Raw genomic sequence first — 24,696 nt, 5'->3', positions numbered from 1 at the left:
TTGTTAATACACATGTGGGGGAGTTCATTTTCTGATTTAGAATCTGTGGCAACCAAACCGACAAAGTAAGTACTTCATATTTAAAATGTGCCATAATGATGAATAAAATTGAAAGCAATGAGATTGTTTTATTTTCCAAATACTGTTCTATGATTACAAATCAAATATTTTTTCTCTTCTTCTCCAAAATATTAGATTTAGCACCTTTATGCATTATACTGATTTCTCAGAATTAAAGAAACCAATTATGTGGAGTCAAATATTTGCATATTTTCAACTTGAAAATTCTCCCTGTATAGTTGATGTAATTTATAATACGGAATGTTTTGCAAACAGCATCTTGTGAGCTTCCCAATAAATATCACACACAGTTGTGATCCCAGAAATGACTACTGTGGGACTCTACTGGTCACAGCTAATAAATTAGAACTAGTCATATTAATGACTACATTCCATTACTTAATATCTGGCTAATTCATTATCCAATTTACAGCTTCCTCCCTGATCCCATGAGTTTTAATTTTAGCTTCAGTTTTTATGTGGGGATCGTTGTGAAGTTGAAGTATGTTACAGTAATCTCATTACTATCAACTGACTCACTTATATCTTCATAGACTTTCTTTAAATTTGTTAAGCATGATCTGTCTTTCAGACATTCCAGTCAAGCTTCAATTTATTGGAATTATTCTTATTGGATACACGTGAATTACTTCCTTTGAAACAATTTGCAATATTGTATCCCAATACAGACATCAAGTTAACAAGCCTATAATTCATAAGCCCATGCTTCTGACCTTTACAAAAGACTGAAATCTGCTCATACAAAAGAAATGAAAGTACTTGCAATACATGCCAAATGTTGTAAGGTATTTCCACAGGTTAAAAAGAGATTAGCAATGGATGCACGACCAGCATGGTTAATTTATTAGAGCCAGGCTATTTACATTATTAAGTTCATTGGGGCCACCTGCAATATTGTCATAGATTTGGTTGTGATGTTGGACAGGATTTTACCAGTGCAGAATGCAGAGCAGAATGTGGTTTAAGGATTGGAAGGAAAGAAAAGGGTAAGTTTAGAGCAGGATAAAACAAAATCAAATAAAATAAAGCCCAGAGCTAGCCTAGAGCTTATGTAGATCTTGGATAAGAAGCAACAAAGAGAAGCAGGGAGAAGAGCTGATGGCTGAAGCCCGTGGGAGTCAAGAGGTGAGTCAGAGGGGGAAAACCGTTAAAAAAAGAGCGCCAAAAAGAGTTATCCCAGAGCTAGCCCAGAGCTTACATGGATCTTGGACGAGGTAGAGTCACTATGGATCGAGTTGAGGTATTGCAAAGGCAAGAAGACCCTAATTGGTGTTATCTACAGACCCCCAAATAGTAGCACGGATGTAGGGTGTAAGTTGCAGCAGGAGTTAAAACTGGCATGTAACAAAGGTAATGCCACTGTGGTGATGGGGATTTCAATATGCAGGTAGACTGGGAAAATCAGGTTGGTTCAGGACCCCAAGAAAAGAGAGTTTGTAGAATGCCTCCGAGATGGATTATTAGAGCGGCTTGTAATGGAGCCGACCAGAGAAAAGGCAATTTTGGATTTAGTGTTGTCCAATGAACCAGATTTGATAAGAGAACTGGAGGTAAGGGAACTGCTTGGAGGTAGTGATCATAATATGATTAATTTTAATCGGCAATTTGAGAAGGAGAACGTTAAATCGGAAGTGTCAGTGATGCAGTTGAACAAAGGGGACTATGAAGGCATGAGGGAGGAGCTGGCCAAGGTAGACTGGAAAGGGATCCTAGCAGGAATGACGGTGGAACAGCAATGGCAGGAATTTCATTGCATAATCCGGAAGATGCAGGATCATTTCATTCCAAAAAGGAAGAAAGATTCTAAGGGCAGTAGGAGGCAACTGCGGCTGACAAGAGAAGTTAGGGATAGAATAAAACTAAAAGAAAAGATGTATAACACAGCAAAGAGTAACCAGAAGCCAGAGGAAGGGGAAACTTTCATTGGACAACAGAATGAAACAATACGAGCAATACGGGGTGAAAAGATGAAGTACGAGGGGAAGCTGGCCAGGAATATAAAGAAGAACAGCGAAAGCTTCTTTAGATATGTTCAGGGAAAAAGAGTAGCAAAGTCAAATGTGGGTCCCTTGAAGGCGGACACAGGTGAAATTATTATGGGGAACAAAGAAATGGCAGAAGAGTTGAACAGGTACTTCGGATCTGTCTTCACTAAGGAAAACACAAACAATCTCCCTAAAGTACTGGAGGACAGTGGATCCAAGGGGGCAGAGGAACTGAAAGACATTTTCATTAGGCGAGAAATAGTATTGGGTAAGCTAATGGGACTGAAGGATGATAAATCCCCTGGGTCTGATGGTCTGCATCCCACGGTCTTCAGGGAGGTGGCTCTGGAAATAGTGGACGCATTGGTGATCATTTTCCAATGTTCAATGGATTCAGGATCAGTTCCTGTGGATTGCAGGATAGCTAAAGTTAACCCACTTTTCAAGAAAGGCGCGAGAGAAAAAACGGGAATTACAGACAAGTTAGCCTGACTTCGGTAGTGGGAAAGATGCTGGAGTTAATTATTAAAGAGGTAATAATGGGGCATTTGGATAGCAGTAAAAGGATTAGTCCAAGTCAGCATGGATTTATGAAAGGGAAATCATGCTCGACTAATCTTCTGGAATTTTTTGAGGATGTGACAAGTAAAATGGATGAAGGGGAGCCAGTGGATGTAGTGTATCTAGACTTTCAGAAAGCCTTTGATAAGGTCCCGCATGGGAGACTGGTGACTAAAATTAGAGCACATGGTATTGGGGGTAGGGTGTTGACATGGATAGAAAATTGGTTGGCAGAAAGGAAGCAAAGTGTAAGAGTGAACGGGTCCTTTTCAGAATGGCAGGCAGTGGCGAGTGGAGTGCTGCAAGGCTCGGTGTTGCAGCCACAACTGTTTACCATATATATTAATGATTTGGAAGAGGAAATTAGGAGCAACACAAGCAAGTTTGCGGATGACACAAAAGCTGGGTGGCAGTGTGAACTGTGAAGAGGATGTTAGGATGTTGAAGGGTGACCTGGACAGGTTGAGTGAATGGGCAGATGCGTGGCAGATGCAGTATAACATAGATAAATGTGAGGTTATCCACTTTGGCGGCAAAAACAAGGGGGCAGATTATTATCTCAATGGGGTTAGGTTAGGTAAGGGGGAGGTACAGAGAGACTTGGCCTTGTACACCAGTCACTGAAAGTTGGTGTGCAGGTACAGCAGGCAGTGAAGAAAGCTAATGGAATGTTGGCCTTCATAACAAGAGGATTTCAGTATAGGAGTAAAGAGGTTCTTCTGCAGTTGTATAGGGCTCTGGTGAGACCACATCTGGAGTATTGTGTACAGTTTTGGTCTCCTAATTTGAGGAAGGACATCCTTGTGTTTGAGGCAGTGCAGTGTAGGTTCACGAGATTGATCCCTGGGATGGCGGGACTGTGACATGAGGAAAGATTGAAAAGACTAGGCTTGTATTCACAGGAGTTTAGAAGGAAGAGGGGGAGGTCTTATCAAAACATATAAAATTATAAAAGGACTGGACAAGCTAGATGCAGGATAAATGTTCCCAATTTTGGGCTTGTCCAGATCCAGGGGCCACAGTCTGAGAATAAAGGGGAGGTCATTTAAGACTGAGGTGAGAAAAAACGTTTTCACCCAGAGAGTTGTGAATTTGTGGAATTCCCTGCCACAGAGGGCAGTGGAGGCCAAATCACAGGATGGATTTAAGAGAGAGTTAGATAGAGCTCTAAGGGCTAGTGGAATCAAGGGATATGGGGAGAAGACAGGCATGGGTTATTGATTGGGGACGATCAGCCATGATCACAATGAATGGTGGTGCTGGCTCGAAGGGCCGAATGGCCTCCTCCTGCACCTATTTTCTGTGTTTCTATGTTTCTAAAACTTATCAATGACACTGATAGTATTTGAAGTATAATAGAGAAAATATATACAGGATGCAACATTTTTTAAAGTGTTTTTTTCAAATTATATTTTTGTTGGTATACGCAGTAAACCCATGTTTCACTCACACTGCCACTGTCCCCCTGATATCTTCTTCCAGTGAAATATGAGGTACTGTTCCTCCAATTTGCATTTGGCCTCACTCTAACAGTGGAATAGGCCAGAAAGGCCAGTATGGGAATGGAACAGAAAGGTCAGTATAGGAATTGGAAGGGGATTTAAAATGTTTAGCAACCGGGGCATAAGCCCAGGTGGACTGAGCAAAGGTGTCAGCGAAACGATCGCCCAGTCTACACTTGGTCTCGCCAATATACAGGAGTCCACACCTAGAACAGTAGATATAGTAGATGAGGTTGGAGGAAGTGCAAGTGAACCTCTGCCGCACCTGAAAGAACTGCCAGAGTCCTTGGACAGATTTGAGGGAGGATGTATAGGGATAGGTGATGCATCTTCTGCGGTTTCAGGGGAAAATACCTGGGGAAGGGATGGTTTGGGTGTAAAGGGATGAGTTAACCAGGGAGTTGCAGAGAGAACGGTCTCTGCAGAAAGCAGAAAGGGGTGGAGTTGGGAAGATGAGGCTTGTGATATGATGTCATTGGAGGTGGCAAAAATGTCGGAAAATTATGTGCTGCATGCGACGGGTGATGGGGTGAAAGTTGAGGACCCATGGTGTTCTTTAACCTAAGAAGTATGATAGAATTTCATATAAGGGATGTCAATTCAATGAATTTGCAGTAAACTCAGTGCAGAAACATATAAAGTTCAGGTCTAATTTCAGGAAGACTAGCAGTTTACAAAAGGTAAATGATCATTGTAGATAACATTTACTTACATTGCACATTAAAATACATATTTTCCCCAATACAGGCACAAATCGTAAAACACGATCCATCAACGATACAGCAATGGAGTCAAATACTTTGAGAGTTTTCTGATTAAAGATGAAGTACAGCAATAGAAAGTAAGGTAACTCAACTGTTACAACCAACTGTTAAAAAAGGGAAAATGTGGGACATTATTTCAAGGCTCTTTTATCGCCATATTTCTACTTTGCCAAATATTTGAAATAATGTCAGCATCTCCAGGAATGTGCAAACAAAATTGTGATCGTTACAGACTGTTTTACTGGTGAGTTTATTGTAACATTTTTAGAAGTCCATCCACAAAAGAAAAGGTAAAACCCAGGGATTGTGAAACAAATGGATCTCTGACTTGGCTCACCCTTGCCTCTGAGTCAGAAGAACCTGGGTTCAAATCTCATTTAAATTAGTTGGCTGACAATCCAATAAGATAGGGAAGGAAAACTGCACCTAAAGAGCTTCAGTCTTTAGGGTGCAACATTAGCCTTGTTCCCAACAACTCGATGAGATGAACATAGCAGAAATCCTGTCACTATTTAGTGGTGTTTTGTTGGAGTTTTAATCAATATTTTTCCATCCAGCGAGATCATTATATAAAAAAAACACAGATTTCTTTGAATCCCTGCTATTTGCAAATTAGCTAGTCTCACTTCTTTGTATTGCAATAGTGTGAACACTTACAAAACAAATCTGGTTAATTGGAACTGAAACACCAGGGGATGTTCTGATATCTTGATTGACATGATACAGAAGAAAGTTCTGAATGATTTAATCTACAAAGGTTTGCAACTAAATGAACTTTAGTGATTTCAACCAAACTTAGTTTGCAATTGGCTCTTGTAGTTGCAGAACCTCTCTGACATGAAGATCAACCGTTTTTTTTATGGACATTTTCAACCTCTCACTTCTGAGGTCTGTTCCCACCTGCTTTAAAAGGATATCAATAATACCGGTGCCCAAGAAGAGCAGGGTGACGTGCCTCAATGACTATCGACCAGTGGCACTAATGTCTGTGGTTATGAAGTGCTTTGAGAGGCTGATCATGGCATAAATCAACTCATACCTCGACAAAAATCTGGACCCACTGCAGTTCGCTTACCGCCACAACAGATCAACGGTGGATGTTCAAGAAGGAACTGCAGATGCTGGAAGATCGAAGGAACACAAAAATGCTGGAGAAACTCAGCGTGTGCAGCAGCATCTATGGAGCAAAGGAAATGCGTGACGTTTCGGGCCGAAACCCTTCTTCAGACTGACCGACGGTGGATGCAGTCTCGATGGCTCTCCACTCCGCTCTGGACCACTTGGACAACATAAACTCATATGTCAGGCTGTTATTCATGTACTACAGCTCGGCATTTAATACAATCATCCCCTCCAAGCTGGTTACCAAGCTCTCAGAACTGGATCTCTGCGTATCCCTCTGTAATTGGATCCTCGACTTCCTCATTCACAGACCACAGTCTGTTCGCATTGGTGGAAATGTGTCAGCCTCGATAACAATCAGCACAGGAGCACCTCAAGGCTGCGTGCACAGCCCCTTGCTGTACTCACTCTATAATCATGACTGCATAGCCGGTCATAGGGCAAACTCCATCATCAAGTTTGCCGACGATACCACTGTTGTGGGACGTATCACTGATGGAGACGAGTCAGAGTATAGAAGTGAGATTGACTGATTGACAAAATGGTGCCAGCACAATAACCTGGCTCTCAACACCAGCAAAACCAAGGAACTGATTGTGGACTTTGGAAGCGGTAGGATGGGAACCCACAGTCCCGTTTATATCAACGGGTCGATGGTGGAAAGGGTCAAGAGCTTCAAATTCCTTGGCGTGCATATTTCCTAAGATCTTTCCTGGTCCCAGAACACTGATGCAATTATAAAGAAAGCAGATCAGCACCTCTATTTCCTGAGAAGATTATGGTATGTCAAGGAGAACTCTCACTAACTTCTACGGGTGCACAGTAGAGAGCATGCTGACCGGTTGCATCGTGGCTTGGTTCGGTAACTTGTGCGCCCAGGAGTGGAAAAGACTGCAAAAAATTGTATGCACTGCCCAGTCCATCATCGGCTCTGACCTCCCTACCATCGAGGGGATCTACCACAGTCGCTGCCTCAAAAAAGCTGGCTGCATCATCAAGGACCCACACCATCCTGGCCACACACTCATCTCTCCGCTGCCTTCAGGTAGAAGGTACAGGAGCCTAAATCTGCAACAACCAGGATCAGGATCAGTGTCTTCCCCACAGCCATCAGACTATAAAACTCAACTCAAACAAAATCTGAACTTTAATTAGTGTGTGTTCATATATATATATATATTCAATGGTATATGGACACACTGATCTGTTCTGTATTATTTATGCCTGCAATATTCTGTTGTGCTGAAGCAAAGCAAGAATTTCATTGTCCTATCTGGGACACATGACAATAAACTCTCTTGAATCTTGGATGGCTGCACATTGATAAATAAACCTCAACCTGTTGTTTATGTTACATTCTTTAGCAAACGGTAAGTTACTTAAAGGCAATTCGTTATTCACTGAAATAGAGCGCAAACAAATACAGTTTAATGTGGTTTGCTCTATGCAATTTCTGAAGGCAAAATATTGATGAAGATTTTGAACATCTGGATCTGCTGTACCAATCAACATAGCACCCCAGCAGTCATTGCCCCCAAACATGAAAACAGACATTTAGGCATACAACCCTGTAGGAGTTTTCCCTTTCCCCTGACTGAAGAAGACTCTGACCCAAAACATCCCCTCTTCCTTTTCTCCAGAGGTGTTTCCTAACCCTCTGAGCTACTCCAGCATTTTGAGTCTTTCAGTTAGGCATAAACCCCCTGATTTCTGTTCATTAATCAATTTTTAGTCCATACCAACAGGTGTGGACTAAAAATTTGTTAATGTATAGAATTTCCTTCTCCGCTGAGTATGTTGAATAACCTTTTGCATTTACTCTCGCACAGGCTTTTGAATGTTCAAATGCACCACTCTCACTCTCTCCCTGATTCAATATTACTTATTGCAAACTTTAATCTTCAACTTTTTTCATAAATTAATGTTGTCCTCACCGTCCTATTGTTCTTTTAAAGGTTCCTTGCATCATTTCCTCAATAAATGATTCAAACATTTATCCAACTACTGATGCCAAGCTAACAGTCCATTGTTTCTAATTTTCTCTTTCCTGCCTCTCCTCAACAGTGAGGACCCAGTCTGTGGAAAACATCCTAGAATCAAGTTGACCAATGTATCCACCATCTCTACACCCATCCTTTTGTTCCCAAATCTCACGATGCAGGTGATCAGGTATAAGGGATGCCTTGGCTTTTAGAACCAATAAATGCTGATTTTTTTTCAGCTCCTCATTCCCACTAGCCTTGTTACTTTCAATTATTTCTGGAAGGCTCTCTATGTCTTCTACTGTGAAGCCAGACACAGAATATTAATGTTGTTTTGCTCTATTTTTTTAATATGCCAATATCATTTTGCATTTCTGACAATATTTTTTTCTGTCAAAGCTTTTCGTCAGTTTTTTGTTTAATATAAGATTGTTCTTATATTGTATTTTAATTTTCATTGACAATTACTTGGTGTTACTTTAAAATTTGATATTTTTCGCAGTCAAGGGCTTACTGTTTAATGACCCGAGTTATATTATACACTACAGTGACATGTTATCTGGATTCCTATGGATATCGCCTAAATGCTTTCTGCTCCTTGCTACTTCCTAATTCCACCTAAACTGATTCAATTCTAATTTCCCGTTAAGATATGCCTTTCTTTCATTGTCATCCCATGCTATGTTCTTGGCACCATCTCTTTGCCTTTTTCATTTTGCCCTTCTTTAGTAAAACTTTAAGTGTGCTGAAACAGGTGTTTGTCAAATGGTGGTTAATTAAAAATCATGTATTCATAATGGCTAATAGATTATACTCACGTGTTTCCATCTGTGGCATTAATTCATCCATCCTTTTAGAACTGCTGCATGTACTCAAGCAAATAGCCTTAGATTTTTATCTTTTTTTTACCAGTTTTCTCTGCTCCAATTCCATTCAGAAAGTACTTGCATATGTTTCCCTGATCTGTTCCTTCCTGGCAGATAATTTATCATTATTCTTTTGCTGCCCAAAACTATTGTCTTGTCCTTCATATTTAAATTCTTACATTTCCCCTCACAAGTTCTCTCTTCTGCTACTTAGTTCAGTCATTATCTACAGCCCTAGTTACCTGCAGCCCTAGTTATTCACTCAGACACTGGTCCCAACCCTGTTCAAGTGATGCCCATTTCAACAGAATAACTTCCACATCCCTCAACACAGGAGCCGGTCGTCCATGAAGCGAAAGCCAATTCCATCTCACCGATCTTTGAAGAATCTTTGTACTTATTCGCTCAAAGCCAATTTGCAAGTAGGTCAGGTAGTAAAACAGATTATTATGTTTGCAGATTTATTTTAATTTAAATTTGGACATCAGAAGCAGCAGTACTTCCTTCTTCAACCAAATGTTGTCATTGGTACCCACACCACGAGCACGAGTGGATATGTCCAGTCCCACCCCCGGTTCCTCTCCAGCTCTGAAAACTCATCCTTAGCACAGACACCAGGCAGACCGAAGCCTTCAGGACTCACACTCACAACTGAAGAGAAATGAATGCATCTCTTACTGTCTCTTATAACTGTTTGATCCCACTCTATAATATTTGCCTTCATTGGAAGCCCACATCACTATGAACACTGCAGGCCAGGATTCAGTTGTTATTCTGCTACTTGTAGATTACATGAGCACAGACTACTGATGGGTCAAAGATCCTATAGCAGAGCAAGATGGGTTACTCTCACGCAAAAGTGTAATACGCTCATGGGCGGATTCATGGGTGATTTTATGACTCATTTCAGCAACCTGCCTCCGCCATCTTGTTCCGCCATCTTGCTCAGCCATCTCGCTTCCTGCCAAAGATTGGATCCACAGTGGGAGAGGGAGTGTGGGGCCCGGGGCAGCGGGAGAGGGAGTGTGCAGCCCGGGGCTGCGGGAGAGGGAGTGCGGGGAAGCGGGAGAGGGAGTGCGGGGCAGCGGGGAGAGGGGGAGACATTGTAGTGTGGGGGCAGGCGAGGGAGTGCCGGGGGGGGAGATAAGGCCTAGTTTGTGTGAAGTTGCGAGGAGGTTTACATGTTTCTTATTTACAATGTTTCTTATTTAATGTCCCTTGTCTAGTCTGAAATAAAGTTCATTTTTGGATCAGAAGAAATATACTTGTGTGTGTTATATGATTATATACATTTATATAATTTTCATGTATGTGTGTTTATAAACAATTTATTCTTTAACAAGAATTAACAGAATTATGAACTAACAGAAATATGAATCTAACCTTATATGACACACAAACAGTTCACCCGCAATGTCAATTACCCTGCGAGTCGGGTCGGTTCCGGTTACTATAAAATCAACTCAAACACTGCTTGTGAGCCATTTAAAAAGAAATGATTTAAAAAACATTAAAAAAGACAATTACCAGAGTCAAATTTTATTCTTGACAAGAAGTTTGAACTGACAGATTTATGAATCTAACCCACACAAACCCCGCAACATTGATTACACTGCGAGTCGGGTCGGGTCAGGTAGGCTCAGGTTGCTAAAATGGGCGGGGAAAAATGCCCAGGATCCCCTCCATAGCGTACTACACGTCAGCCCATTGCATTTAGCAGGAGTAGCCTATCTTGCTCTGCTATAGGATGTTTGGTTGGTAGTGGTCTGGTGAGTGCATGAACATAGAAACATAGAAATTAGGTGCAGGAGTAGGCCATTCGGCCCTTCGAGCCTGCACCGCCATTCAATATGACCATGGCTGATCATCCAACTCAGTATCCCGTACCTGCCTTCTCTCCATACCCCTTGATCCCCTTAGCCACAAGGGCCACATCTAACTCCCTCTTAAATATAGCCAATGAACTGGCCTCAACTACCCTCTGTGGATAAATGCATTTCGTTGTCTCTGTACTGTACACTGACAATGACAATTAAAATTAAAATTGAATCTGAATCTGTGGCAGAGAGTTCCAGAGATTCACCACTCTCTGTGTGAAAAAAGTTCTTCTCATCTCGGTTTTAATGGATTTTCCCCCTGATCCTTAAGCTGTGACCCCTTGTCCTGGACTTCCCTAACATCGGGAACAATCTTCCTGCATCTAGCCTGTCCAAACCCTTAAGAATTTTGTAAGTTTCTATAAGATCCCCTCTCAATCTTCTAAATTCTAGAGAGTATAAACCAAGTCTATCCAGTCTTTCTTCATAAGACAGTCCTGACATCCCAGGAATCAGTCTGGTGAACCGTCTCTGCACTCCCTCTATGGCAATAATGTCCTTCCTCAGATTTCGAGACCAAAACTGTACGCAATACTCCAGGTGTGGTCTCACCAAGACCCTGTACAACTGCAGTAGAACCTCCCTGCTCCTATACTCAAATCCTTTTGCAATGAAAGCTAACATACCATTCGCTTTCTTTACTGCCTGCTGCACCTGCATGCCTACCTTCAATGACTGGTGTACCATGACACCCAGGTCTCGCTGCATCTCCCCCATTCCCAATCGGCCACCATTTAGATAATAGTCTGCTTTCCCGTTTTTGCGACCAAAATGAATAACCTCACATTTATCCACATTATACTGCATCTGCCAAACATTTGCCCACTCATGGGGGCAGTGAATGTGTACAGCTACAGTGACACTCTAACACTTATTGTGGTAATCAGATTCTTGCAGTCTGGTGGTCTATTCATGTAAAGAAGCAAGCGGATGGCAGGCAGGCTCAGAGAAAGCATCGCTGATCCTCCTGACTGATTTGTAATTCTCGAAATACACTATTTTTGGTGGCTGTTTAAAGATTAGCTCTTAGAATACCAAAATATTGTGCACATCAAATAAGGCAAATTTAATAATATTTGCTCTATTACAAGTAAATTAATACAATTAGGGAATTAAAGGACGCAGTCTGTTACATGGAAAATAGAAAATATAGACACCATTATTACTCAGAGAATAAGATATATTCACTGGCTTTCACTAAATTTTCTTTCTTTTCCTCTTCCTCTTTGCAGAGATTTCCACTACTTTCCCCCTGAAGTTGTTCATCATGTAATGTTGATATAAAAACTGCATCCTAATCATTACGCCATTTGGGAGCAGAAATTCCTGACTTTCCAAGAATTATTTTAAGGAGTGAGGATTGGAATTAAATCCTTTTTACATCTATAAACTTTCACCCCACTACAAGGCCCTTGAATAAATGTCAAAATAATCCAGAAATGCGAGTCATTCTCACCTCTGGTAGTGCAGATTGCCGCCGAGGATCAGATAAATTAACGTACCTCAGATCAAAAATTAGGTCTGACATCTAAGTAGCGCACGGTATCGTATTACATAAAACATATATCTTAACTGGCAAAACTCAAAGAGCTAACTGTGTTATTTGTAAGTGATTCTGGGAATGTGTATCTACTCCTATTCACAAACTCTGAACATAATTATCATTTGAACATCCCGGTGATCCCCCTATTAACCATATAACCATATAACAATTACAGCACGGAAACAGGCCATCTCGACCCTTTTAGTCCGTGCCGAACACATAATCTCCCCTAGTCCCATATACCTGCGCTCAGACCATAACCCTCCATTCCCTTCCCGTCCATATAACTATCCAATTTATTTTTAAATGATAAAAACGAACCTGCCTCCACCACCTTCACTGGAAGCTCATTCCACACAGCTACCACTCTCTGAGTAAAGAAGTTCCCCCTCATGTTACCCCTAAACTTCAGTCCCTTAATTCTCAAGTCATGTCCCCTTGTTTGAATCTTCCCTACTCTCAATGGGAAAAGCTTTTCCACGTCAACTCTGTCTATCCCTCTCATCATTTTAAAAACCTCTATCAAGTCCCCCCTTAACCTTCTGCGCTCCAAAGAATAAAGCCCTAACTTGTTCAACCTTTCTCTGTAACTTAGTTGCTGAAACCCAGGCAACATTCTAGTAAATCTCCTCTGTACTCTCTCTATTTTGTTGACATCCTTCCTATAATTAGGCGACCAAAATTGTACACCATACTCCAGAATTGGCCTCACCAATGCCTTGTACATTAATTTTAACATTACATAACATGCTCTGATTTATAAAGGCCAGCACACCAAAAGCTTTCTTTACCACCCTATCTACATGAGATTCCACTTTCAGGGAACTGTGCACAGTTATTCCCAGATCCCTCTGTTCACCTACATTCTTCAATTCCCTACCATTTACCATGTACGTCCTATTTTGATTTGTCCTGCCAAGATGTAGCACCTCACACTTATCAGCATTAAACTCCATCTGCCATCTTTCAGCCCACTCTTCCAACTGGCATAAATCTCTCTGTAGACTTTGAAACTCTACTTCATTACCCGCAACCCCACCTATCTTAGTATCATCTGCATACTTACTAATCCAATTTACCACACCATCATCCAGATCATTGATGTACATGACAAACAACAGTGGACCCAACACAGATCCCTGTGGCACCCCACTCGTCACTGGCCTCCAACCTGACAAACAACCATCCACCATTACTCTCTGGCATCTCCCATTCAGCCACTGTTGAATCCATCTTGCTACTCCACCATTAATACCCAACCATTGAACCTTCTTAACAACCTTCCATGAGGAACCTTGTCAAAGGCCTTACTGAAGTCCATATACACAACATCCACTGCTTTACCCTCATCAATTTCCCGAGTAACATCTTCAAAAAATTCAAGAAGATTAGTCAAACATGACCTTCCAGGCACAAATCCATGTTGACTGTTCCTAATCAGACCCTGTTTATCCAGATGCTTATATATATTATTTCTAAGTATTCTTTCCATTAATTTGCCCACCACTGACGTCAAACTAACAGGTCTATAATTGCTAAGTTTACACTTAGACCCCTTTTTAAACAATGGAACGACATGCGCAGTACGCCAATCCTCCGGCACTATTCCCGTTTCTAATGTCCTTATCAGTTACATTTAAGTATTATCATTTTCACTGACAGATTTCACACTTAATTAATTTGATACCTTTATAGATATGTTAAAACATTCATCTATTCTTGACATGGACTTGACATCAGGAACAATTTGAAATTCCTATCACCTCTCTCTATGGTGATGGATAAGTAATAGCAATGTTACAACATTTTGAGATTTTAAAAATCAATTCTGTAATTTATCCCATCAGGTAAAGCTCTAAAAGAAGTTTAATTTGACAACTAATTCACTATCATATCTCAAGTATTTAAAAAGTTATGGCCATTTTCATTCTCGGAAATTAGCATCTTGTTCCCTATTGATTTTCTATGGACATTACAAAAAAGCTGTGATCTTGGACAGTCAAAAGCCCATAACCTTCTTAAAAACTAAGAGAACTGAATGATATTTTCAGTTATCATATATTGAAGCATTCTGAAACAAATATAAAATAATCTTACTTGGATGACCTGAATTTAAAGCATATAATTAGTTAGTTACCCAATTGTAGCTAATTACAAACTTCAATTACTAGATCTAAACATCTATCCATTTCTTAAGAAATGATTAACATTTATAAATAGCCTAAGTGTCCAAATAATATTCACAAATAATTCACAATAAAACATGATTTTTAAATCTCATTTACATTAATTTATAGGCCAAATGGAAGGAATTTAGTGTTCAATTGCTGTAAATTAAAGTCCATTTAAATCAGCTTTCTAGTGGGATCCTGTGAACACGCTGGTTTAGAATGTTCACATTGCGGTAGATTTGTGCCCTCAAATGCCCAGCAAAATACTGCAGGATATAATGGGGCCCAAATTAGCTACTCGCAACATTAAACTTTGTATAAAGGGATCTTAAGAAGCCCTGTTTAATGTAAAGATAAACAGCCTACCTCCTGTTGTCCCCTGTATGAGATCCGGCCAGTTGCCAGCAGTCGCGGGTTTAGAGGTTAATTTTTAAACTATTATAACAATTAGATAAAGCCCTTAAAAGTAATAATAGCTAAAGCGACGGAATCTTCCAGCGATTTTTCGTTAATAATTGACTAGGCTGAACATCCTCGATTTGACCAGCCCAGGGAAAATCGCGTTTTAAATCCACCCCCCTCTAAACGGTGCCAAAATCGCGCACACCCGCAGCGACAGATTTTCAGCGACGCTTCAGGTACGTTTTGCAACATACCTATAAGTAAGTTATGTTCTAAAATGGCTGGTATTATTGGTTGCATGTTAGAAGGCAAATGTATAGACATGTTTCAGTCTAAAAGTAGTTCAGACACCTGGGTCCTAGAGTGCCACCCGCCATAATACCTGTGCAAAAGTTAGAAACAAAAATAATTTGTTTTCCAGGGTTGTGATACATAAATAGCTATATTCCCTCCTCGCAGTTTCAGTCCAAGCTCATACTGTTGAATTAAACTTGGCAACAGCACAGCAGGATTGACACAAGAAGAAATAGGAAATCAGCAGTGGGTGCCAGGTCTGTAATCCGGAGAGAGCATTGTCACTTAAATATCACAGCATTGGAGGAATACAGCACCAGCATATTTATCAGAAAAAAATAAGATCGAACAGAGGGGAATGAGAGAAATTATAGTTGTTGATCCCAGTCAAGCTGAAGGTGGAACCAGTAATGATAGAAGCTTTATGGTACAGGAACTCTAGGCTACGTAGTGGATTATGGGCCCTATTTTTGAATAAGCTCCTGCGGTTTTCTTTTGCACAAGTGCATACAACTGGTAGGTTTAATAAACCCATCAGAGACTGAAATACATGGGCTGAAAAAGAGTCAGATAAAAGGTTTAAACATTTTGTGGCAAAGAAAAGTTATTTGCAGGATTACCAGCACGAGCAGGGGAGTGGGACTAATTGGATAGAGCAAATGGAGACACCGTAAACTGGCTAGCCTCCTCCTGTGCTGTACGACTCTTAAACAGCAGTGCAAATGTAAATATAGGTCATCAGCCCCTGTTGCATATTCAAACTCATCAGTACAAGAGACATTTGCTAACTACTACTCATGATTAATTGATTAAAACATTTCTATAACTATCATACTCCCATAACAAATCATTTCAAATTACCAAACCTTTCCTCCAGTTGTCCTATTGTGGGCTCTTTTAACAAATGGCTCAGCAGGTCTGTATGTCTGAAGCAGATATGTAGGTCAGAGCTGCTTATTATCACTGTTCATGTCGGTCTTATAATTGCCTTGGGTAATTTGTCTGAAACACAGAATCACTTACTGGACTCAGGGTCTGAGTTGCCATCACCTTCAGTCCTGCTGTTAGGGGATGTTTGCTCGTAGTACTCTTCTTGCGGGAAGCCGAGAGGCAGAGGGTGTGAAGTGCTGGCACTGCTGTTGGGTTCATGGTCTCCCAACCCACTGTCGCTGCAGCTTTCCTGAGAACCATCAGGGAGGTGGAATGTGACCCTTCGTTGTGACTAAGGAGAAAAAAAAAAGATATCTATTATTTTAATATCAGATGGGTCATGTTTCCATAGATCATAGATCATTGAGAGAGACAGCATGGAATAGGCCCTTTGGCCCACCAAGTCCTTGAAATCCATCCACTACTACGTCCACTAATCCTATAACAATCTCATCAACTCTGTCCAGATTCTACCGTTCAGCCACAAAATAGGGGCAACTTTGTTTACAGCAACCAATTCATCTACCAACCTGCATGCCTTTGGAAATGTGGGGGGAAACCAGAGCACCTAAAGGAAGCCCACACTGATGCAGTAAGCATGTACAAACTCCACAGAGACAGTACCCAAGGCCAGGATTAAACCTGGATCTCCGGTGATGTGAGACAGCTGCTCAACTAGCTGTGCCACTGAACAGACTTTTTTAAGCTTGTCATGTATTTAGCCTCTACTACTAACTTTCCTTCATTATTCACCATTGATGGAATAAGGCTTCCAGTTTAGGCCACTAATCTCATTGTCTACTCTTCCAATGCATACTAGGATAATGCCTGTTTAATCACCCATTGGGAAGGATGGGCCATCAATTTGAGGCTTGTCCTAGCCTTACGGCATCCTTTCCAACAGGAACTACCTAACAGTGATCAGGTAAGGATACTGTAACTAGCAAGTCTCCTCCCTAGCCACAGCACGCATTATGATCAGCGCAAATCAGGAATTGAAATTGAAAGGAAAGAATCATTGGTCCTAACTTGCATTGGTCCCAACAAATAACAACAGGTACCTTTAACTTCTACGCTGACATTTTAAACCTAGAATATGCAACTCCAGACTGAAATAGATGGAGCAATGCACCTTCCACAATCAAACGTAACGTCATCGAGAGTCATAGAGCCATACTTCATGGAAAAAGGTCCTTGGCCCAACTCTTCAATGCCGACCAAGATGCCCCATCAAATTACTTCCATTTACCGATATTTGCCCTATATTCCTCCAAACCTTTCCTATCCATGTACATGTAAAACTGGAAGGAAATATTCAAAATAACACTTTTATATCTGTGCACATTGACAGAATTGGGCATAAAATGCAATCCCTTTGAACATTGAACGTGTATTCTTTATATTTGCTAGTATCACAGAGTTGCTCAAGGCAAAAGCTCCTTTCAAGACGTAGCAAATTTATGACATTCTTCATTTGTCAGAGAGCAAAGCAATTTGCAGGGATGTGGAAAAGAAGTGCAGGAAAAGGACCCAAAGGAAGATTTTTTTCAAAGGGCTGACATTGGCATAATGGACCAAATGGCCTCCTCTTATGTTGTAGGACTCAACGAATGAATGATCCCTTGAGCAGTGGCTTCTCTCAGTAACTTGCTTCTACTAATCTTGCTACAACTGCAGATATCACCCATACAACTTTCTCAAGCAATAAAAAACAAGAAAATGTGTCAATGATCACTATCAATGAATCAATTAATCAGATTTATTCATCACATACACAATAAAGTGCAGTGAAATGAATTTGCCAGCAGCGTACAATTAAAAAACAACATACAATACACAATAAAAATGTAACACAAACATTCACCACAGCATTCTTCACTGTGGCGGAAGGTACAAAGTACAGAGAGTCCTCCTCCATTGTTCCCCCGTGATGGGGGCCATAAACCTCCGCAGTCACCGCTGCGGGTGGCCCTCTCATCTGGAAGGTAAGACCCGAATTGTTGCTTCCCTACCGGAGATCGCGGCATCAGGATGTTGTAGGCCGAAGGCCGGCAGTCGCTCTTCTCCGGGGATCCCGCTCCGGAAGGTTAGTAAGTCCCCGTCGCGCCCACGGCTAGAGGCTCCGCAGCCCGCGGCTTTAGATGTTGTAGGCCGCGGGCCGCCGGTAGGAGTTCTTCTCCTCCGGGGATCCCCAACAAGGGAACCCAGGCTCCGGACACCATGCCCGCAGCTAAAAGCTCCGCAGACTGCGGCTTCAGGCTGTAACAGTCTGCCATCACAGCACTCCCTTCTGGCTACTCTGGCATGGGTTCGCCCTGCTCCGCGATGAAATGTCCACGTTGTGTCCGCTGCTGAAGGCCGACTCCGGGCAAGTCCGCACTAATCCATGGTGTTAAGCCACGAGGGAGGCGACATGGAAAAAGTCGCCTCTCCGTGGAGGAGGCGACCAAAAGTGGTTTACCCCTTACCCCCCCACACCATCCCCCACACAAGACACACCAAGGGACATTAAAACACCACATTTGGACATACTAAAAAAACACGCTGCTGGCAGGGCAGCCGTCTCGCGGTGCCTCCACCGACCAGTCCTTTAAGCTACATGGCCTGATTCTCTATGCCATATAATCAGTGAGATTTACCTTGTCAGCAAGGAATTAGATTACAGGAGCAGTCAGGGTTCAATCAATCATTATTGTCTATTCCCACCATTCCTGACATTTGGTAGCAGGCCCCTACAACGAGATGAATTGTCCACCTAAACACAGGTGGATTATTAAGCTTATGATGTTAATGAGACTTTAATCACACTTTAAACCATTTATACATAGATAAACGTTCCCTCCAGACAAAAACAAGTTGACAGCAGTCCTATGAGGAGTTGAATGAAAGACTCCACAGGGCCAATACAAGCAGAAGTCCTCCTACGAGCTTTACAGGGAATGAAAGAGCCTTTTCTGCACTGGACATTTTGCCATCCCCATGCATTGCTACCACAGGATGCTGGCAAAATTCACACCCCGCCGCTTTGGTGGTAGGTAACGGTGGCCAGAATTCTCCGTCAACTTTTGGTCTGCCAGTGCTTCCTTCATTAATGAGTGTATTATGGACTAGCTACATCTAACTGAGACCCAATTGCAATGACTCATAGCTCCATCTGCTGGGTAGAAAGGTAATCCATCAGAGGATGTTTACTTCCAGCTAGACAGTTTTATAATCCTTCATTAAAATGCAAACTTTAAGCAGTTCCTTGCAAACTCAACGTTTGTTTGTTAATCTGTAAATTTATGTTCACCAGTCCCCATTGAGAAGATAATAAGTTAATCAAAGTCCCATGTAGTCATTATAGTGTGAGCTTGTTTCCTGAGAAAAATATTTTTTCTATTCATCAAACCACTAACTACGTCAATTGGAAATTGGGGCAGGCATCACATGTTCAATATGATGCAGAAAGAACAAACACAGTTCAGTGAAATGTTAATGCTCTGAGATCTCTGCTCTTCTATAGTTCAAGATTCAAGATTCAATTTAATTGTCGCATGTACCAATTAAGGTACAGTTAAATTTGAGTACCATACATGCATACTAAGATAAAAGCAAAAATACACACAGCACATAAAATAAAGTTTAACATAAACATCTACCACAACAGAATCAACTGTGATGGAAAGCAATAAAGTTCAATCATCTTCCTCCTTTGGTCTCCCGTGGTCGGGACCTATGAACAGGGCCATTGCCTATGGTCCGCTGATCAAGCCCTCTCGAAACTCTGGCGTCGGGACAGATCAGAAAATTACGCGGCATGGAGCTCATGTCGGCTGCATCTTACCGGAGACCGCTGCTTCACGGTGTTAAAGTCCACAGGCCCCGCAGTGGGTGCTCCAATACTGGCGATCCTTGGCAAAAGATCCCATGCTCCGCTATGGTAAGTCTGCGCCAAAGCTCTGGGCCGGTCTCCAGGAAAAGCCACACTACTGCACGTTGTAGACCGCAAAGGGGGGCAGACATGCGAAACAGGGAAAATTTGTATCTTCGTCGAGGTAAGTGACTGAAAAAGGTTTCCCCGACCACCCCTACTCCCCCACAACTCCCACATAAAACATACCAAGAGACATTAAAACAAACATTCAAGACATACTTAAAATTATAAAAACATAGAAGGGACATGACAGAATGCTGGCGAGGTGGCCATTGCGGGTGCCACCCTGTTTTCCTACAGGCCTATGCAATATTATTTTATTCCCTTTACCATAAAGGTTCTGGCCTTTCATCTTTGCACAGGCCGAACTCTCAGAATTATGATCATAGCATGAATAACTATGAAGGTAACACGGCCATGTAAATCATCCAGAGTTTCAATATAAAATCTTATGGTATTTGAGTGGAAACTGGCTCAGAAGGTCTTTGACCATATACTGTTGTTTGTGTTTTGGTTTCTTTCTTGCTGTGGCATGTTGTATCAGGCGTGATAGGATGATCTTGTAAACACCAACTGGCAATCCCATCAAATCTATCAATGTTGTTTCCATTGTAATTACACACAGGATTTCACCTTTGATTCAGGTGGCAGCATTAAGTTCTCTGAGGAGGGTGGAAGTTAAAGACACTCTTCAGGACCATGCTCCTGAACAGTTTAGGATAAAGTCCAGTTTGATTCTTCAATAAAAGACCTGCCCCAAAGGGATGTTGTCTTACAATTTATATAAATTGAGATTCTCTCTGTCCTTCCTCGCAAGATGATATAAAAGATGTTTTGGATATCATAGTTTCAAGAAGTGATGAGATATCACTGTAATCTTGGCCAATATTTATCTTCCATTGCCATCTTTGAAACAACCTGCTCACAATCTCGTTGCATCTTCTGGGAGCTAACTAAGAGAAAACTGGCATCTGCATTTCCTATAATAAGCTTGTAATTGACTGTAACATGCCTTATGATATGCTAAAATTGGAAAGGATGCTGTGAAATGTCTGTATGAAGTGAACTAATATCTGAAGCTAGAACTAATGGGCTCACAGCAATTTGGAGCAGGATTGATAATCCAGAACCCTGTGGCGTTACATATCACTTGGTTCCCTGCTTCTACCAAATAAACCTTTTGATTGAACTTCAAAGGCAGGGATGTTTGCTCCAGACCTCAGGAATATAAACATGGGTAAAAGCCCCCATTTGTTGGCTTGCTGCAGTCCTGTTCTGCCATGGTTACAGAAGCAGATTAAGAGATCCAGAATTTCAGGGATGACATTCCTTGCATCATTAGCCTACTTTCCGATATACCTTTCAAATTCCTTGCTGAACACTAAGTGGCCTCGGATGAGAGCAAGTACATTACTGATTTTTTAAATCCTTTTGCACTACTAACATAATTCTTTCTAGAAATATACAAGCTGATCCCTGAACTAAAATAGATAATAATTCCATGTTGAGTTGCTATTCGGTTCCAACATTGTTCTATCTAAAAAATGTCAGTATTGCATTCCTAGTAAATTTGAATGATGCACATGGAGCTATTTAGGAATGGTGGAATAGACAGATCATTGCTCCTTGTGTGTGATCCACCTACAATGGCTGATCTGCACCTCAATACCATTTTAGGTACCAAAGCCTCATTGCATGAAGCTTAGAAATATAATACAGCTACATGTCTGGCCCACCTTCTTTTTACCAACCCTTTCAAACCTTCATTAATATTATGCACACCTTGTGCACAGGGGAGCATGCCCATGTCCACATAATTATGTCTCATAATTTAATTATGCAACGGGAGGCCATTTATAATTTTTGTCTATCTGTACTGGTTTCTGATGTGCATTTGTCAAAACTGAATGCTTTGCTTTGTATGAAGTGTGAGCAGTGCTCTGTCAAAGGAAGGCATAATTTAATGTATTACAGTCTGTATTTCAATCTCCTTGATGTAATGGTCACTGTTGCACTAGTCCTTTTGGTTGGCCTTTGCATCTGTATGCTGGCTTTTCATGATCTGCACATATGGCTTCCAAACCTCCTTGCCCGCTATAATTCCTAATTACTCATGGGAACTTCCAGCATTTAGAAACATAGAAACATAGAAAATAGGTGCAGGAGTAGGCCATTTGGCCCTTCGAGCCTGCACCGCCATTCAATATGATCATGGCTGATCATCCAACTCAGTATCCCGTACCTGCCTTCTCTCCATACCCCCTGATCCCTTTAGCCACAAGGGCCACATCTAACTCCCTAACGACAGACTATCAGCTTAATGTCAATTTCAAACTTGAACACAAAACAGTTTATTCCTTCTACCAAGTTAAACTGTGATGGACATTTGGTGCCCCTGCACAAATCCTTTGGAAACGGCCCTCATCACCGTACACCAATCGGAGCAGCCACTCTTTATTCCCAACCTTCTACATGACAACAAATTGCCAACCTAACTTAAAAAGCTGTCCTAATTTCATGTATTATCTTTCCACTGACAATTTCTTTTTCGAGATTTTAGTGAACATTTTCTGGATATCCCGCAGTGCCTCTCTTAATCACATAATAAATCACCTCTATGAAAATTTAAATTATATTTGTCAAATGTGGCTTCTTATGGATAAAGCCATGCCAGCTTTCCCTATCATACAGAAGATGGGTCACCACGAGAATATTATGGGAATTTAGACTTGGGCCCTAAACAACTGATTTGTAAGGCATGAATGTTTAATTTTACCTTATTCGATTTTAGCACACTTTTCCTGAAAAAGCATCTCCCATTACAGTAAAATACCAAAAATTATCGAAAACTTGGCCCCAGTATGTTTTATCTTGAAAATATACTGCAGCACCTTGGAGTTTCTACAATTAATCACTGGCTTATTTAATGATAGGTTTTGCCAACTATATATAAACAACTCATTTAAGAACTATGGAAATAATTTGGAATGATTGCTTTGCATTCTTCATCCTTTGATGCTGAGAGTTGAATTGGCTGCTAAATATATAAGGCATGATTTAGACGACTTGACAAAGGATACTCAATCAGTTTCTGGGGAAATGGATGTGACATAGTCAAGGTCTCATCACATTGAGGTAGATTATTATTCTATCACTCAATGGCATAATATCTGACTATATGATACCACTGTTACATGTAACACTGCTACACCCAGCCATCATTTACTGAGAAATGGAAATACTGAATTAGCTTATCAGTACAACCAAGTTTGGGATTTCCACCTGAATCTTAAAACAATATGTATTTTCTTGAATTACCTTTGTTATTATCCTCATGCATAAATAATAAAAAGGTGTATGTATATTATCCTCAATTATTTGGTACAAAAGGAGTCAGAGAAATATATGACATTAAATCAGGAATCACCATGCTCTACACAGTTCAAATTCCATGACAAAAGTATAATTCTGTAATCTAGTAACAAAAAATGACCTTAGTTTGTCTGCATCATTTTACAACATAAATCAAATCAGAAGGGAATTTAAGAAAGGTATCTTCAAACTAGCTATTGAAAGTGATTCAACTGATTCAGTAATCCCCAAAATGTGGTATTGTCTCAGCAATGCCTGTCTTTTTGACGGTTAGCTAGAATATGCCTTGTTACAAACATACCATTCCTTGGCACCGTTCCCTAATTCTTTCCTCATTACATCAATAGCTGCATCGGGACTGCTTCCTACACCCATGCAACACTGCTTCCTACACCCATGCAACACTCGTTAATTCTGTCAACTTTATCCAGCCTTCAAACATCTCTGGCACATCTCTCCCCATTTTTCAATATTTTTGTCTCCATCTCTACGGACAGAGTTTAGACTGACATCTACTATAATCCAACTACATCTTACAGCTACCTTGACTATGCCTCATCTCGCCTTGCCTCTTGCAAAGATGCCGCCACCCCTTATTCTCAATTTCTCTGTCTCTGCTACATCTGCTCCCAAGATGAGGCTTTCAATCCTTGGACATTTGAGAAACCCTTTTTTTTCATAGTAAACATGGTTTAACCCTGCCGTTATGGTTGAAACTCTCACCCTCTGTATCTTCCAGTTCTGCTTTCCCTCCCCTTTCCCTGGTCTTCATCTTTCACCACACCAGCCTTCACACCCAATTACATCAATATCTGACATTTCCACCACCTTCAATATGATCCCACCGCCAGTCAAATCTTCCCATCACCACCCATTTCTGGTTTGCTTGACCACTCCTTGGTTCACTCATCCCTTTCCACCCAACCTCCCCCTTCCTCAAGCACTGTAATCCAGAATATGTAGAGGTTGGTAGGTTAATTGACTATCATAAAATAACCTCAGGTCGAAGGTAGGGGAATCAATGTGAAGTGATTAAGAGGCAATAGGTCACAGAAAATTGAGTGCAGGTAGGTAAGGGAATGCAATTGATGTAATTTCTCTGAGAACCAGCAGAGAATAGATGGGCTGAATGGAAACCTTCCAGATGTGAAAACAAAATGGTGGTTAATTTTTCTGATTTGTACCTACATTGGTCAATGCATTTATCACAGTCATTGCTTTGGCCAGTCTGCTATTAATGACCTAAAAAATTGTGCACAATGCACTACCCACCAGCTAATCATGTTTCCAACAGGAATCATTTCTTCCCCAATGCCAAATGTACATTT

At 41.1% G+C, this 24,696-nt stretch overlaps 1 protein-coding gene across 1 annotated transcript in view; it reads right to left on the bottom strand.

The window, feature by feature from the left end:
- The window catches only part of pcdh11 (protocadherin 11), a 750,264-nt gene that overhangs the window by 257,776 nt on the left and 467,792 nt on the right, over positions 1–24,696 (bottom strand). The window contains exon 3 of the mRNA XM_055643891.1: positions 16,174–16,372. Within this exon, the coding sequence (XP_055499866.1) occupies positions 16,174–16,372 (199 nt within the window). The remainder of the gene's footprint in view (positions 1–16,173; positions 16,373–24,696) is intronic.

This window comes from Leucoraja erinacea, chromosome 12, assembly GCF_028641065.1.
Source record: "Leucoraja erinacea ecotype New England chromosome 12, Leri_hhj_1, whole genome shotgun sequence".
NCBI lineage: Eukaryota > Metazoa > Chordata > Chondrichthyes > Rajiformes > Rajidae > Leucoraja > Leucoraja erinaceus.
Note: the sequence above shows the minus strand (reverse complement) of the source record. Positions and strands in the feature narration are given on the sequence as shown.